This window comes from Mesoplodon densirostris, chromosome 9, assembly GCF_025265405.1.
Source record: "Mesoplodon densirostris isolate mMesDen1 chromosome 9, mMesDen1 primary haplotype, whole genome shotgun sequence".
Taxonomy (NCBI): Eukaryota; Metazoa; Chordata; class Mammalia; order Artiodactyla; family Ziphiidae; genus Mesoplodon; species Mesoplodon densirostris.
In genome coordinates this window covers 95,900,188-95,916,374 of record NC_082669.1, presented here as the reverse complement: position 1 = coordinate 95,916,374, position 16,187 = coordinate 95,900,188, and the positions used below count along the sequence as shown (strand labels likewise).

Sequence of the window (16,187 nt, the reverse complement as noted above, 5' to 3'; positions counted from 1 at the left end):
TGGTGGCGCAGTGGTTGAGAGTCCGCCTGCTGATGCAGGGGACACGGGAAGATCGCACATGCTGCGGAGCGCCTAGGCCCGTGAGCCATGGCCGCTGAGCCTGCGCGTCCGGAGCCTGTGCTCCGCAGCGGGAGAGGCCACAACAGTGAGAGGCCCGCGTACCATAAAAAAATAAAAAAAATAAATAAACTATATTCATAGTGACAATTCGCAGCAATGGGGAAGTGTTTCAAATGTATTGTAACATCTATTTTAAAGAAGGGAAAGACATAGTTTTCATTATAATTTTTTTTTTTAATTTAGCATGCTGGAAAATTGTAATGCTACATTCCCCAATAAGATTAAATAAACCAGGTATTTATTCCTAAACTTTTTACAAATCTGAACATTTTTAGGTGCACGTCTTCTGTATCTTATACAATTATGCCAATTATTGATTTCCTGACATGTTTTTAACTTAGTTTCTTCAGAAAACAGTGGGATGAACTAAATAATTTCCTATGTTTCTTTGATTCCATTGTTTACAAATTTAGATACCCTTCCACATTTGTTACAAAATGTGACAAAAGCATGGCTGTTTATAAGAAACCCAAAATCTTGACTCAAGAAGACTTCACAGGGCTTTGGGAAAACGAGAAAGTAAGTGGTGAAAATATTAGACTGCAAGTGACAGAATCTCTCAGTAATCTTACCAGGAACAAATTAAACAGCACCTTGAAATCTAAAGAACTGAACAGCCAATCACAATTGCCCCTGAAAATAACATGGCTCTGGATAGGTCTTGGCACTCAGGAATCTTAATGCACCTCATAAAAGAAACACTGCCAATCTCGCTCTGTAGGTGATGAAACTGAGATAAATTATCTGATGCAAATGCAAAGGAATTTAGAGCTCATTTTGTTGGGCATCTGTTTTGGCATTTAACCTAAAACTTTTTCCAAAGCAGAAGGCACAGAAGCTTTGTGTGTTCCAATGACTCCAATGAAAAGTGTGTACTTAGATGAACTGAGTTAGATTTATCCAGTAATGGGAAAGCCAAAGAATATTTTTTTGAGCATTGGCACTGTGCTGGAAGCTGAAGGTTCAAAGTTTCAAAATAGTTCCTGCCCTCAAGTGGATTACCATATATTGCATTGGCATCCTACTAGCGTCTTTTGCTCACTTTTGGGTTCAGAGATTGGCTTTAAATGATTGACTTTACTGGATCTCTTATCTGGTTAAGGGTGAAATTATTACCTGCTGTTAATGGATAAAAAATAGGAAAGAAGGGAAGGGAGGGAAGGGAAGGGAAGGGAAGGGAAGGAACAGGCATGCTCACCCCTAACTTTAGTTCAAGGTTAATAATAGAAGGGTGGACAAAGGATATGGAGAGAAAAGCAGAGCCGAGGAGGCCTTGTGGAGGAAGGCAGTATTTGATTTGGGCCTTGAGGACAGGAAGGAAGTCAGGAACAAATGAGATAGAGCCCCTCATTCCTACTCTACTCCGCAATCACTCTCCATTGCTGACCCCACCCCTCCCCATCTCTTCCCTACCCCACCCCACCCTACCCACTCCACCAAAACTTCCTTGGAATCCTAGGTCTCCATGGAACACTTCAGAAACCCCCATCTTTTTTAATGTCTCCATTTCAGAGGGGAAACTGAGGCACATAGAGTGTTCTCCACGTAGGAAAGAGAGTGAGCCAAGGAATGGAGGTGGCTTGTACATGATGAGTTTGGGGACCAGTGAGTGATCTGATTTGGCCGGAGCAGGGGGAGGTCAGAATGGGAAGGGATATTAAAGGCGGACTGTGGAGAACTTTGAGTGCCACGTTGAGGAGAGTGGGGTCTATCTTCAAAGGTGGGGGTGGGAGGACGGGAGGGGACAGGATCAGAAAGGCGACAGAGACTGAAGCCGGGACCAGATAGGAGGCAACTGTAATTGTCCAGGTGGCGGGCGATAACTGCTGAAATTCAGGAAATGAGAGAGTGATTACAGAAGAGTGAGAGAGACATGGAGAAAGTAAACTGATAGAACTGTGGGCATGATGGAGCAGAAAGAAACTCAGAACCAGGAATTCACACACACACACACACACACACACACACACACAGCAGACTGGGCTCTTTGCCCTGCATTCCAGGCTCTGTGTTGACCAGCTGTGAACACTGGGCAAGCCCTTCACCCCATGTGCCTCAGTTTCCTCATCTGAAATGGTTGCATTAAATAAGATCGGGGTTTCTGAAGTTCCATGGAGACCTAGGATTCCAAGGAAGTTTTGGTGGAGTGGGTAGGGTGGGGTGGGGTAGAGAGGTATGGGGAGTGGGGTGGGCGTGAGCAATGGAAGGGGGGGTGACTGGGGACTGCAGCAGGGATGAGACGCTCTAGATCCAAAACCACCTATTTAATCAGAACATCTCCTTTATGTAACAGGATTCCTTGTAACAGTAAATTTGCTAAAAAAAAACCCCACAAAGCCCCCCCAACCAGTCTGATAACCACAGGAACATATAGATAACCTCTAACACCCCTTTGTGCTCTCACACTTGAGGGATCACACTTAGAGAAACTGGTTATCCAAGAGATCTGCTAATATAGTGGATGTGGGTCTCATTTTTAGGACCCCATTGAGTTCCTGTTTATTTGATGAGCTGTTGCACAAATGCTGGAACAAATGCAACAACAACTGTCATGCTGAATCGATGCCAAAACTCTCAAAAATAGGACAGATTTACTGAAAGGCCATCTGGTGTTCTTACTCTTGTGCCTTACCTTTTCCCAAGACCCAGTGAGTTTTCCAAACCTCATAAACGGCAGCGTGAAAAGGGCCCTTGCCTGCAAGTACAAAGACACTGGCTTCCCTGCTACTGACTGTTGTCTGGCTTTGGGTTAAGTGGAGTTGCCCCTCTGGGTTCCGTTTCCCTGTCTATAGAAGAAGAGCATTGCAGCAAACAGCCCTAGGGGCCCCTCTAGCTTGAACATTCCAAGATTCCAGGATCCTAAACTTTGGAGCCTGTTATCTGAACAATTGTCTGATCAATAGCATGTGCTCTGGGTCTTGTTCTGTCACAGTCAGATGGTCAGTGTATTAAGGGCTTTGGGCTGTTGACTCTAAGGATTGGGCAATGTGTGCTTTAGCCAAAGTCTCTGAGCCCTGCAGATGGATCACTCCGAGCAGAGGGCTCAGGTCTAAATTAACAGCAGATCTTTAGAAACACGATGCTTTGTGGATCGGTATGTGGAATAAGAAAACCCGTGCCTTTGGTATAAACACCCCCAAATGGTCTACGAACCACCAAAAAAAAAAAAAAAAAAGTAACAGAGGAAAACCAATCAGAGCCACCACCAAGTTGAGACCAAAAAGTTCCACACAGGTCTGATATTTACACACTCACTGCCTTCCTTTGCCTCCTGATTTCTCCTCTCGCCTCCCACTCCCACAACTAAAAAAAAAAAAAATTATTTTATTTTATTTTTCAACGATTCCTTTATGTGAAAGAAGAAGAAGAAGAAGAACAACTGAAGAGGTGAAGCAAGCACTCACTGGGAGAGCACGGCCAGGCTGCGTCTTCCCTGCGATCCGGATCCCCCGAGCATGTCTGCAGCTGGAAAAGGGCTGCGGGCGCAGAGGTTCTGAGACCCTCTGAGCGGTCAGGGCGTGGACCGGGCCCGCGGAGGTGCCATGTTATCTGTGGCTGAAATGCAGTGTGCAGGATGCTCCCAGGCTCTCCCTTTGTGTTAACACTTTGGTCTGTCCCTGTGACGAAAGTCTGGGCTTGTCCTTTGCCAAATTTACTCCTCCCCACCCTTTCCCTTCGCATAGGATCATCAGAGAGCTGATTGTTATTTTTTACTGTAATCTCTCTAATAGAGGCCCATCATGTTTAGATTTAGATTGTAAACGGCCCAGATTGCTTCGTGATTTCCAGGATGTTATTACTGAGCAGTAGGGGCCAGGATCCCCAGTAGCTTTCATGATGAAGACTTTATATGATCAATTACAAATAATTCTTCCAAGGCAGAGAACTAGTTAAAGGAAAAGACACTGATCCACGTGCTCAGCCTTTTGGAAAATAGTCGACCATGGTATCACTTGCATGCACAATCCAATTCTGAAGAGATCAACGGAAATCAGCCCACCAAAAAGTTCATCCGGGTGCAGTTCTCAGGCCCTTGTTCTGAGCTCTGTTCTCAATTAGCATTGGTGTCAGTGGCTTCCAAAGCAAACAGTTCCCACTGAGAAATCAAATCTGGGAAACTCCTATTATTCCTTTTATTCAGGGGAAGATGCATGATATAAAAATGCATACAAAGGCAAAGGGAAGAGAGCCAGAGGATCAGTGATATGCTGTGCTATACAGGGTGTTTGGCGAAATGAGGGCAAGAGCTTGACGAAGGGACATGTTGCAACAGTGGGCCCAGTCTGCCCCCGTGGCACTCTGGTGTGGTGATCTCATCTGCCAGGCCAGGCAAGGGAGCCTGGTCAGCAATAGCTTGGAAAGCAACCAGATTCCAACCCCTGTGGAGGGGGTGGTGTTGATTCTATCTGGAGATGACACTCTATCTCAGCTTGAGTTATGAATGTGCTTCTTCATTGCTAACAAGCAATGAACAGATTGCTGCAGGGGCACCAAGATACTTATGGGACTGGCTTTCTGTTAAATAAGTAGAACAACCCAGATCTCCACAATGTAGGGTTAAGATGATTCTTTTGGTAAATAGCAGGAGAAACAATCAACTTTACACGTTGATTCACATCCTTCATACGCTGAAAAACATCTTTGAGATCTATGGCTTCACATCACAAACACGGACACAGACGCACAGAGCACTTCAAAGTCATGGAGAGGAACCAACGCAAGTATTCCTGTGCTCAACTGAAAGAGGCTTAATTTAGTTAGATTAAACCCTCTCTTCATTTTAACTAACTAGAAAATTTTGGTTGTTTTATTGCTTAAGTACTATGCTGTCCTCAAAGTCATAGTTTATAGAGTAATATAGTTTAATGAACTTCAAAATTAATTATCTCTATATATCATGATGAATATACACCTTTAAATATCCCTTTGGTTATATATGTTATCACTCAACATATATGGACTATTTAAAGTGCATGAGACACTCATAGAGATCACACAAGAGGCTTTAATGAAATACTCACTGACTAGACTTGAGTTTATTGCTCCAAAGCTGTGATAGATACATGTACTGAGGCATTTTGCTATTCCTCTTTCTGCCACATTTTTCCCATTTAATTTTTTTCCTTTTAAAATATTCAGTGATTTGCTGTGGCAAGCAGAATAATATTCCTCCCAAAGACATCCATGTCCTAATGCCCAGAACTTGTGAATATGTTACTTTACATGGCAAAAGGGATTTTCCAGATGTGATTAAGTTAAAGGCATTGAGGTGGAGAGATTATCCTGGATTATCCAGATGTGCTCAATCTTAGTCACACAGGTGTTTAAAGTGAGATAAACCTCTCCCGCTGAGGTCAGAGGGAGATATGGCTATAGAATAATGGCCAGAGAGATGACTTTGCTGGTGCTGAAGATAGAGGAATGGGGTCCAGGAATGTGGCAGCTTCTAGAAACTGGAAAGGCAAGGAAATAGATTCTCCCATAGAGCCTCCAGAAAGCAATGCAGCCCTGTCTATATTTTGATTTTAGCCTAGAGAGACCTGTGTTGGACTTTGAACCTCTAGAACAATAGATAGGTTTGTGCTATTTTAATCCACCAAGTTTGTGGTTATTCGTTACAGCAGTGATAGAAAACTAATACATTTGCTTATGGGACTCAACTGACCTTGGGAATACGTTTCGCCTCCTGATTTCCCCCGTTTCCCACCCCCACTCCAATTCTGAGGTGGCAAGTATAGTTTTGGCATATTCGGAATAAGTTCATAAAATGGAGTAGCCCGGAAAAACTTCAGTGGTTCTTCCAGGCCAGCCCAGACTCTCTCTCTCTCTTTCTCAACACACACACACACACACACACACACACACACGAGAGCAAGAATTTAGTAATCTTCCACGAATATGCTGACATTCATGCACTGAAAGTATGTGAATGGCCAGCTGTATAAAAGATATCCACCAAGTTATTTTCCTAGTTGTAAAGATAGAAAGAGGGAAATCATGCACACTTGTAGTTGGCCCCTTGTTATTTTTTATTTTTATTTTTTTTGTGATACGCGGGCCTCTCACTGTTGTGGCCCCTCCCGCTGTGGAGCACGGGCTCCGGACGCGCAGGCTCAGCGGCCATGGCCCACGGGCCCAGCCGCTCCGCGGCATGTGGGATCTTCCCGGACCGGGGCATTAACCCGTGTCCCCTGCATCAGCAGGCGGACTCCCAACCACTGCACCACCAGGGAAGTCCAGCCCCTTGTTATTAATGTAATGTGTTTGGGAAGTAGCTGTCTGTCTTCAGTTTGTAAAACTAATGGATGTCATAACTCCTGCTACCTAATAGGGTACTGACATGACAATAGTGAAGAGAGGAGTGAGTTTTGGGCCTGGGTCAGACACCAGTAGGGAACAGGGAGAGCACAAAGGACAATAAGAAGGAGATTGGATGCATTTGGAGATAAGTGAATCATGAGATGAGAGCAGGGCTGGAGTAGGCAAAGGCTCCCAGGTAGCCTTCTGTGGTCCAGCTTCCTGGGGCTGGAGAGGCAAGGTGAGAGGAATTAGGAAGAACACACCAGAAGGTAATTTGTGAACAGTGTCTGTTTCTGCAGAGACCAGCAGGCACATGTGCTTTCACTGTGTAGCACAGACACGGGTACTCAGAGTCCAGCTTCCAGAACTGGTGTCTCTGAGAACTGAAGTAATGATCATTCATTGGCACCGTGAACAACAGGGCCAGCAAGATAGTAGGTGTCATACATAGGACATTTCCAGCCTCTTTTACTAGGGGAGACGGAAGTCTGGGCCACTCTCAAATTACTGATAGCACCCTTCATTTCTAGATACTTTGCTTAATTTTTCATCAAAGAGATTCTGGGCTGGGAAGGTTTGAAGGAGGTCAGTGCTATAGAATGAAATAGCTCCCACCACAGGGTGGTCTTTTATTAATAAAATATGATTAAAAAAATAACTTTACTTCATGGAGGTAGGATCTCCATGATCTCTTCCAGACTTTATGGTCTGCAATGGTTGTTTAAGAATAGCTTTTACCTTGGAGCAATTCCCTAGGGAAAAGAGAGGTATGTGGGAAGTGCCCCTTGTACTGCCTTAATGCACTTAAGACACACACACACACACAGAGAGCCACTCACCTCCTACAGAAACACAACTTAAAGTCAAAGGAAATCTATTCACATGAGAGGCAACCGTTCAAGTAATTTAAAGGGGATGTTTAAAACATCTTGAAGAAATTTTTTCTTACAAAGAAATTCATAGACTCTACCCATTTAGAATGAAGCAAAAGATCTTGCCTAGACAACGGCTCACCAAGGGGTGGACAGGAACGGAAATGAAGGGGTTAACTACATACTTGTAGGCTGAACCTCTTTCCTCCTTTCCCTTGGTGACTTAGAGTCTTTCCTCCACACCTGAGGGCATCACCCTCCTCCTCACTCCCCACCCCCAAAAGCACTGAACATGTTCACTTAAACTATATTGCTTTGTATTTTCCTGTGATACAGCTTTTTAACGGATCTTCCTAAGAAATCTTCTCATGAAATACTTCTCCCTTTTTCCATCTCCTTCTGCAGAAATTACAGACTCCTCTTCTTTCTTTCCTCTGCTTTCTACCATCCAATAAAGTCTTTTCCTCACCTCTCCTTCCCTATCGTGTCTTTGATAAAGTCTTCATAGTTCCCACTGTGGAATGTGTGATGGGCTGGGTGGAGGAGGCGGGTGGAGAGGTGTATGTACTGTTATAGAAAGTCATCGTTTGTCACGAGAATCTTTATGGCCTTTGCTGACACAATTCTCTGAACTATTCTCTGGTCTGACTCCAGGCCTGTAACACATCTTGAGTTGCTATACTCTCTTGTCTGCCTTACAATGTTGGCCATATAGTTTCTGTCCCAGCATCTTCCCCCTACTTAACACTATTTGAATATTTACTACAAGCAAGTCATGGAGTTAAGTGCTGTGGAGGGCTCCCAAGATAAGAAGGGCAGTCCCAAAGGGAGATAAGATATGCACAGAAAAATATTAATGCAAGATGGGGAGTGAAGAGTATTCTGAAAGCAGCAGAGCTGAAGCACTATACTTCTAAGGTGACATCCTACGATCAAGGTCCCAGTGTTTAATCATCCTTATGCTCAATTTATTCTGTGACTGAACTAGACTTCCTGTGGCTGAAATAGAAATCCACTTATCTCTGTTAGGGCCACAGGTATTAAGTCATCGTTCAGTCTCATCTTTTCTAGGCTAAATGCCAATGCCTATTTTCCATCCTTTTAATATCAGCTTGAAATATAACAACTCTTCAAACGGGAAACCAAAATTGGACATAATAAAGGCTTGACCAAGGCTGAATGTGGCTGGCTGAAGTCCCGGTGCTGCCTGCCACGTTCCTGTTAACACATCCTAACATTGTTTTCACATTGATAATAGCATCTCTTATAGGGTTCATTCATTAATTTTTGTGCTAAATCCAGGGTGGTTTTTTTTTCTTCTCCAGATTTGTTGCTTAGTCAGTCTATCTCCAACATTTATCTGTTAAGCTATTTTTGTTGTTATTAATTACCCTTAATATGAAGAACTTCATACTCTTTCCAGAGGCTCATTTTTCAACTCTTTCAGGTTACTCTCTGTAGTATTTTTCTTGCCCTCCTGATTAAAACACAAAATCTGATTTCATGAAAGGAGAAAAAGATCTTTCAGAAAGCATATACCTGCATTTCAATACCTGGGAATTCTAATGATCTATTTGAGGCAACATAGAGTTCAAGGTCCTAGACTGAACTCAGAATGTATTTATATATTTCTATCTCGCATTACTAGGCTGTGAGCTCCTTGAGGAGGGGCACTATGTCTTACCCACTTTCATGCTCCTCCTCTCAGCCCAGTTAGCACAATGTCTGGCAGAGATCAGCCCTTCTGTAATACGTGCTGCATAAGTGAATTAGGGCACCTGGCTTCATAAAGAGCAAATAATGGCCTTGACCAAGTTAATTTGTTTTTTCTGTCGTTGAGTTGAAATAGGAGGATAATTGATTGGTGGCCCCGCCTCAAGTTCAGTTGTGCCTACCACTGGAATTGAGATGCATCTGGGCTTGTGTGATGGTGTGGTGAGGGAGGCCTAGGGAGCCGATTTGCATGGGGGTTTGGAGAGTTGTCTGCTATCCCATGCCTTGGAACTGGTCCCTGAGCCGAGACCCATTGCCATATGTCTATGTCCTGAGGACAGGGGTGGGCTGTAGAGAAGCGGAAGCTGCTTCCACAAGGTGTTTGCTGAGTGTAGGCCAAGCTTTGGTGGCCAGGTGACAAAGAAGAGCAGAGGAAGGTGTCCCCCTTACTACCTCTATATGAGCACAGCATGGTTTTGGAATTCCGGAAGAGTGAAGCGAACGCAGGGCCACTTTGGAACCTTGAAAGATTGTATCAAGGGCACGAGACAGTATCTTTGACGTGGAAGCCCAGGGTCTCAAGTGAACCCCAGGGCAGTGGGAGAGAGGGGCGAGGGCCTCACTGGCGCAGGGGGCCAGCAGCAAGGAGCCATGGGAGGTTGCACATGGTGGGTGAATACACCATTCATGAGGTTTTATAAGACAGACTTCCAGAAACAGAAGGACTTTTTAAAAAAATTGATGGTGGGGTGGTAGTCCTGCATCAGCAGAGATCATTAAGAATTATATTACTAGTAAAGTGATTCTGTTGACATCCATAGGCAGATTCTGATTGAGGATATATGGGTGACAGTTATAAGGTTTCTGTACATTTTTAAAATTACATCTTATTCTAAAATCCATGCGCTCTCCTAGGATGGCCTTCTCTCCCCCTCCACCTGGAGGTAGCTATTCCTCCCCTCCCCTCCTCCCCTCCCTCCACAGCTGGCCCCACCCCTGAGGGCTCACCAGCAATGCCACCCTAGTATGTATTTGGTTCTACAATGAAACAGGATGGGTGCATGGGAGTGAGATGTCATTTCACTCTGTCTTGATGCTTCTGTATTTTCATGGTGAAATGCAGGTCCTCTGGTCATGATACCACCGTTCAGTTAAAAAGAGGACATTCTTTCCTTCCCAAGGCCAAACCTTGAGCCCCAGCATTACGTTGCTAATTCTTCCCCTTAAGAAATCCTGACCCCCAGTTGTACCCCCCTGGCAATCTAACACATGTCTTCAGTGCAATGCACCCTAACATTGATCATAAAGGGGACTTTTGTTCAGTGAAAAGATTATTGGCATTTGCCACCGTTTTCCTGATATCTCCTGAAGCATTCTGCCTTTACCCAACAAAGCTATTCCTTCTCCTTTTCCCTAGAATGGCTTTTTAAACTCCCTTTGCTTCTCTCAATTCTAGTGGTTCTTTAAGAACCAGTGTCTGGCTCCACCTCTATAAAGTCTTCCTCGTTTTGACTTTATTTCTTTGTAATTTATCATCTTAGGAGGAGAGATGAGAAAGTTTGAACCCACTCGTTTGCATGCATTTGAGAAATAGTTATGTTGTCACGTGTGACTCAGCCCTTCCAGCTAACTTGCTGTGAGGCTCCATTTCTGTTTAAACTCTTCTGCAACAATTATATAGGTCTAGTCTCTAAGTTCTTTTTAAAATCTGGGGGTTTTAGCCAGCTGGACTATTTTCTTTTCCTGGAAAGAAAAGTTTCTATCTTAAAAAGATTGTGCTTCTAACTCCCCTCTGCCCTCCAGGTTGAAACACATCTTTAAAACAATAAGACAGTGCTTGGAAATAGTAGGGTTCTAACAACAGTTTCTTGAATGAATGATTGCTGGTGCACATCTATAAAACCCTGGTTCTGGTCTCAGAAAATAATAGTATATACCTTATATAATTCTAAGAAGGAAGTGTGTACACGAAAGATATGATTTCTGCCTATAGGAAAATGAATTTAGCCCTTGGTGATAATTTTAGAATATAGATTTCTTGTACATAGATACAATTAAACTGTAAAGGAAATTAAGAAACTATCATGGGGACTCTGAGGATGTAATTCTGGTGCAGGGAAAATGTCACATCTTCAAAAGGTCGCATCTTCTAAGGAAGCACGTTAGTTCATAAGCCACAGAATTCTCAGTGTGTATTACTCTTGTTCAAAGTATCTAAATATTTCCACACCATAAATTTATTTTCTGGTGTCCACTTTATGCATCTGGATATTAAATTTACACATGGTTTTTATAGCTGGAATCAAATCCAGATTTTTTTCCAGCGATACCATATAAGGTCTAAAAAAGTACTGATTTCTTTTTTAGGAGGTCAGACCTGGATTATATTTGTTCCTATTGCTAGAGAAATAGTCCAGTGTGTGTTTTGGATACTTTGGATGTAGTGTTTATTATTGATATTACATAAATGACACTTTTTAAGGTACTATCCTATTTTGTGATTAACAGATCACATGAATTAGTACATGATTATGATATCTATCTATAGATAGAAATAAATGGATGGATACACAGAGTCTTACTTATTCATTGTTCATGTGTATATACCTTTTCTCACCTGTTTTCTGGCAGGGATGATTCCTAATACCTCTTTTGCAACTGGTACAGCTTAAAATAGTGTTAGACATATGGCAGGTGCTCAATAAATACTCATCATTTGCTCTCTGGGCTAAAGGGGGACAGCAATGGAGTAGAGATGCTGCATCAAGAAGGCCAGTTGGCTGCTCCTCCCAGACTCCCATGGAGTGGCCTTTTTTGGAGTATTTCTCATGGTACAAGCTCTAGAAGCTCTGCTGCCCCAGCCACTGGATCTTGGGAGTTCTCAGAATGGACAGGTCTCAGAGAGACTGATTGGCTCACAGACTCACAAGAAACTGATGTATACATCAGAATCCCAGTTAGTGCCAATTAATTAAGATAGAATGGATGACCTCCCTCTTGAGTGCCTGGGGAGCTCTCACTTCCCAACCAGGTTACCCCCATTCCCCAAGCCAGAATGTCAGGAAGCCTCAGTCACCAGAGACTGCTTCATGATGTGGAGTCAGAGCAAAGGGAGGGAACATCATCATGAGGAAGATTTCACCCAAGCCAAGCGGAGATGTGCAGAAACACCTACCTCAGTGGAGAGAATACTTATCATGTCACAAGACTGAACAAACCCTGAAATTCAAGGTCTGTTTTATCTGGATATTCCTAGATGACCAGTGCCAACCCTGGACCTGGCATCCATGCGGACCTCTTCTACTGGCCCATTCTTTTTTCAGACTTACTAAGGCCATCAATGATGTGGACTGAATGTTTGTATCCCCCCAAATTCATACATTGAAATCCTAACCCTGCATGTGATGGTATTAGGAGGTAAGGCCTTTGGGAGGTAATTAGATCATGAGGGTGGAGCCCTCATGAGTGGGATTAGTGTTCTTATTAGAATAGACATGAGAGAGCTTGCTTTTTCTCTCTCTCCACTGTGTGAGGATACAACAAGAAGACAACCAACTGCAAACCAGGAAGGGGTCCCTCATCAGACACCGGATCGGCCGGCACCTTGGTCTTAGACTCCCCAGCCTCCAGAGCTGTAAGAAATAAATGTTTGTCATTTAAGCCACCCAGTCTATGGTATTCTGTTATAGTAGCCCAAACTGACTAAGACAATAGATTACAGTTAGACTCCACTTGCTTATATCTGAGAGACCTAATGTAATTTGACACGTGTTGAATTTATTAGAAATGTTCTTTTGTACACTTTTTGGGCGCCTTTATGGTGGCAGCTTGAGACAAGAGGTTAGAAATAGACTAGGAGAAAGCTCTTCAGCTTTAGGACATTATTTTACTTTGAAGTTATTGAGCAATGAAATCAAGCTATTATTAAGACCAAGGCAGGAAAAACCAATATAGATCCTTTTTACTCATTAGTTCATAGAGTAGAATAGAACAGGGAAAGGGTTTTAGTGAAAACATTTAATTTAAAAAAATCATATTCATTTTTCTTATTTAAAAGCCAAAAGCCATCTGGAAAGCTTTTTAATTTTAAGACCTCATGAAGACAACAAAGAAAATAAAATGGATGATACTTACACAAAAAGTAGCATACAGTACACTTCAAATCTGAAAGCCAGTGACCTGAAATATGCATTCAGTTTTCTAAAATATGCTGCAAAGTAGAGAGAGCTGGGGTAATCTGAGATTCCCCTAGGTATTTTAGAACTCAGTGTCTTTCTAGGATAACTTCAAATTATCTTTCCTTTTGACTCTTTTTTAGTGGATCTAAGAATTAAAAATTAAATTAAAAATTAAAAGATACAATTCTGAGATATTCTATAGTGCTTCCAAGCCTATGTGTTCTGGGTGTTCCAGCTCATTAACTTCACTTTAATTACAAATTTTGTGATAATGAATTAACCAAAGGGTATACTTTTGTAATTAAGAAACTCAATGCCTACTGCAGAATGTGTTGTATCATAGTCAATGTTTACTAAATTAATTTGAATCTTAGAGTTTTGACTAATAGCTATTTATAAATGCTTCTCCTCTTTCTTCCAAACAGTACTTTTTGAGGTATATGAACTATTAATAAAAACAAAAAATTCTCCACTTCACCAAAAATAAAGTTAACCCTCTGTATCTTGGTTTAAAAGTCATGGGTTTTCTAACATCTTTCTTTATCCTTTTTTTTCTTTTTTTCTTTTTTTTTTCTTGGTTCATCCCAATACTAGAAAACAATGCACTATTTAGAGTCTAAACTTTAGACCCAACTTGTGTGTTAAACACTCTCTATTTCAGAAAGAGTGTTGGTAAATACTAGTCTGAGGTTGGCCCTACCCCTAATCTACTTCTGCCCATCCTCCTGGGATTAACTGAGGTTGTTTATGTCTCCAGACCACACACTTCATCTTTCATTAGAGAAATTTTTGATTATATAGTTTGTTCACTGTTGGACTCTTTGGGGCTTGGTATGAACCCTGTAATTCAATGATTATCTGGTCTTATAATGCAAATGTTAATAGCAAATAACACTAAGAGCTTGAGTACTAGAGCAAATAGGCCAACTAAAGGGAATCTACTCTTACCAAATGAATATCACTTGCCTCCATGATGCCACTAAATAAGCATAATGGTCAAAATTACAGGGGGTAGAAGTCCACTATCCTTAATAATCAGAGAAATACAGGAGGTGAGTTTCTTCATATTTCTAGAGACAAAGATAGGAAGTCAAAATTCCAGTGGCTCATCAGGAGAGTGATGGAACCCCAGGTATGGTATGGATGGTGTCAGTACTCGGAGAATACCACAAAGGCCACCAATGTTTCTGCCTCCCCATAAATAGCTTATTGAAGTGAGTAAAGTTCTGCCTTGGTACACAGATATGATCTGAAGTACCTGTTTGCTCATTCACTTATTCAGCATTGAGTATGGGCCTTTGGGGAAATAAAAGTGAGTAAGATGTAGTTTTGGATTTAGAGTTGCTTTCAATTTGGTGGAGAAAAGAGACATATAAACAAACAAACAATAAAATGGGTGACGATAATTAACGTACAAACAAATGCTATGGGAAACACAAGGTGGGAAATCAGTCACTTGATTGGGGACCTCTAGGAAGGTGTTTCCCAAAGGATGACTGTTGAGATAGGCCTTCAAGGTAAGAGTATACCACTTACAAGAGTTTCAGGAGGTAAGGACAGTGGTGTGGAACAGCATAGAATCCCTATAAGCCTGAGGACTTTTGCTCACTTAGAGGCAAAACCAGACAAGTAAGTGACCAACAGCAGGGTTTAATTCTGATTGGGATAAAGACATCATTTTAAAGTCTTTTGAATTTTCTCTTCAATTCACAACTGGGGGAAAGGGAAGATAAAATGGCTGTTTCTAATCTGCATTTGAGGTCCTAAGCCCTCTCCAGGGGTGACAGGCTCTGGGGAGAGTGAGAGGTAACATTTTATAGGATTTTCTCTGAGTCAGATTTTTGAAAGCCTAGAATGCCTGAGGGCCAGTTAGATAGCATAAGATTAGCAGAGAGAGAAGTGTGAACTGTCTTTTGAAACACAGTATATGACCAGAATGAAACTTGCCACTACACATAGAGTTAAATAGAAGTGAATCCGATCTAAATGAATCATACAGGTACCCCTACCTGATAAGCATCTGTCATATGCAGCTCCCTTACACTTTTGATGACATTTGTCCATATCTCATTTAATTTGCTCAGCCACCCTGAAAAGTGTTAGTTCTATTTTACTGATGAGGAAGCCCAGATCTTCTAAACTTTCATCCAGTATCCTCTTTCTTTTATCCTTGATCTAAAAGGTACTTTCTTTCATGGAGTTAGAGGCAGTTGTAGGGGTTAGCCGCAGCATAATGCAGAGGGAAAAGCACCAGAACTGGAGTAAATGACAAAGTTTCCAGATTTAATGCTGCCACTGACTATGTGCTCTTGGACATGTAACTCTGCAAGCTGGGTCCAATGATTCGGACTTCCAAACTCTTTTCTGAGAATGCAGGGAAGAGAGTCTTAATTTCTGACCACATAACCCAATAGGATACCAGGATATGTTTCCTAGCAGTAATTCCACATTTCAATCAGAGTTCTTGTGGAAGACTAACTCCTTTCTGAAGGGCATGTCTCCCTGGTTCACTCTACCATTGCTCTGACAAATGTTTCAATGAGATAGAACTTATATTCATGCGCCTCTGAGGTGAGGCACTTAGAAATGAAAGGATTAGGAATTTCCATCCTGCCTCAGCCTTGAGTTTTATAAAAGCTTCATTCTGTTCAGCTCATAAACCATGGAGCTTCCATAGCAATGATACTCCCTGGGTAGCCAGGATATACTCTGAGGGTGCTGGCTCAGGAAACATACATATATTTGGAATGTTTTGCTTTCATGGTTCATTAGGTGGGAAGAGTTAAAGGCTCTTCAAAGGGGAGTATCAGGAAGGAAGGGCATCAGATATCAGCTCTTTCTATATCACGATTTTTGTCCAAGTCCCCTTAACAGTAATTTCTCATCCTCTTCATCAAGGAAGGAGAAAAGGTGAGGGAATGTTAGATCTCCAAAATGGGCCCCCACTTAAAAAAAAAGTCAAGATATACACAACAGTTTTGATTAGAGAAACAGAAGGACTCTT

At 42.1% G+C, this 16,187-nt stretch overlaps 1 protein-coding gene across 10 annotated transcripts in view; it reads right to left on the bottom strand.

Annotated features, from left to right (window-relative positions):
• CALD1 (caldesmon 1) overlaps positions 1-16,187 on the bottom strand; it is a 182,659-nt gene that overhangs the window by 65,129 nt on the left and 101,343 nt on the right. Inside the window, exon 1 of one of the 10 annotated variants that reach the window (XM_060107919.1) lies at positions 3,525-3,665. The exons of the other annotated variants lie outside the window; for them this stretch is intronic. Coding sequence (XP_059963902.1) covers positions 3,525-3,577 — 53 coding nt within the window. The 5' untranslated portion in view covers positions 3,578-3,665. Of the gene's footprint in view, positions 1-3,524; positions 3,666-16,187 lie in introns of those variants that run through there. 10 annotated transcript variants of the gene reach the window in all.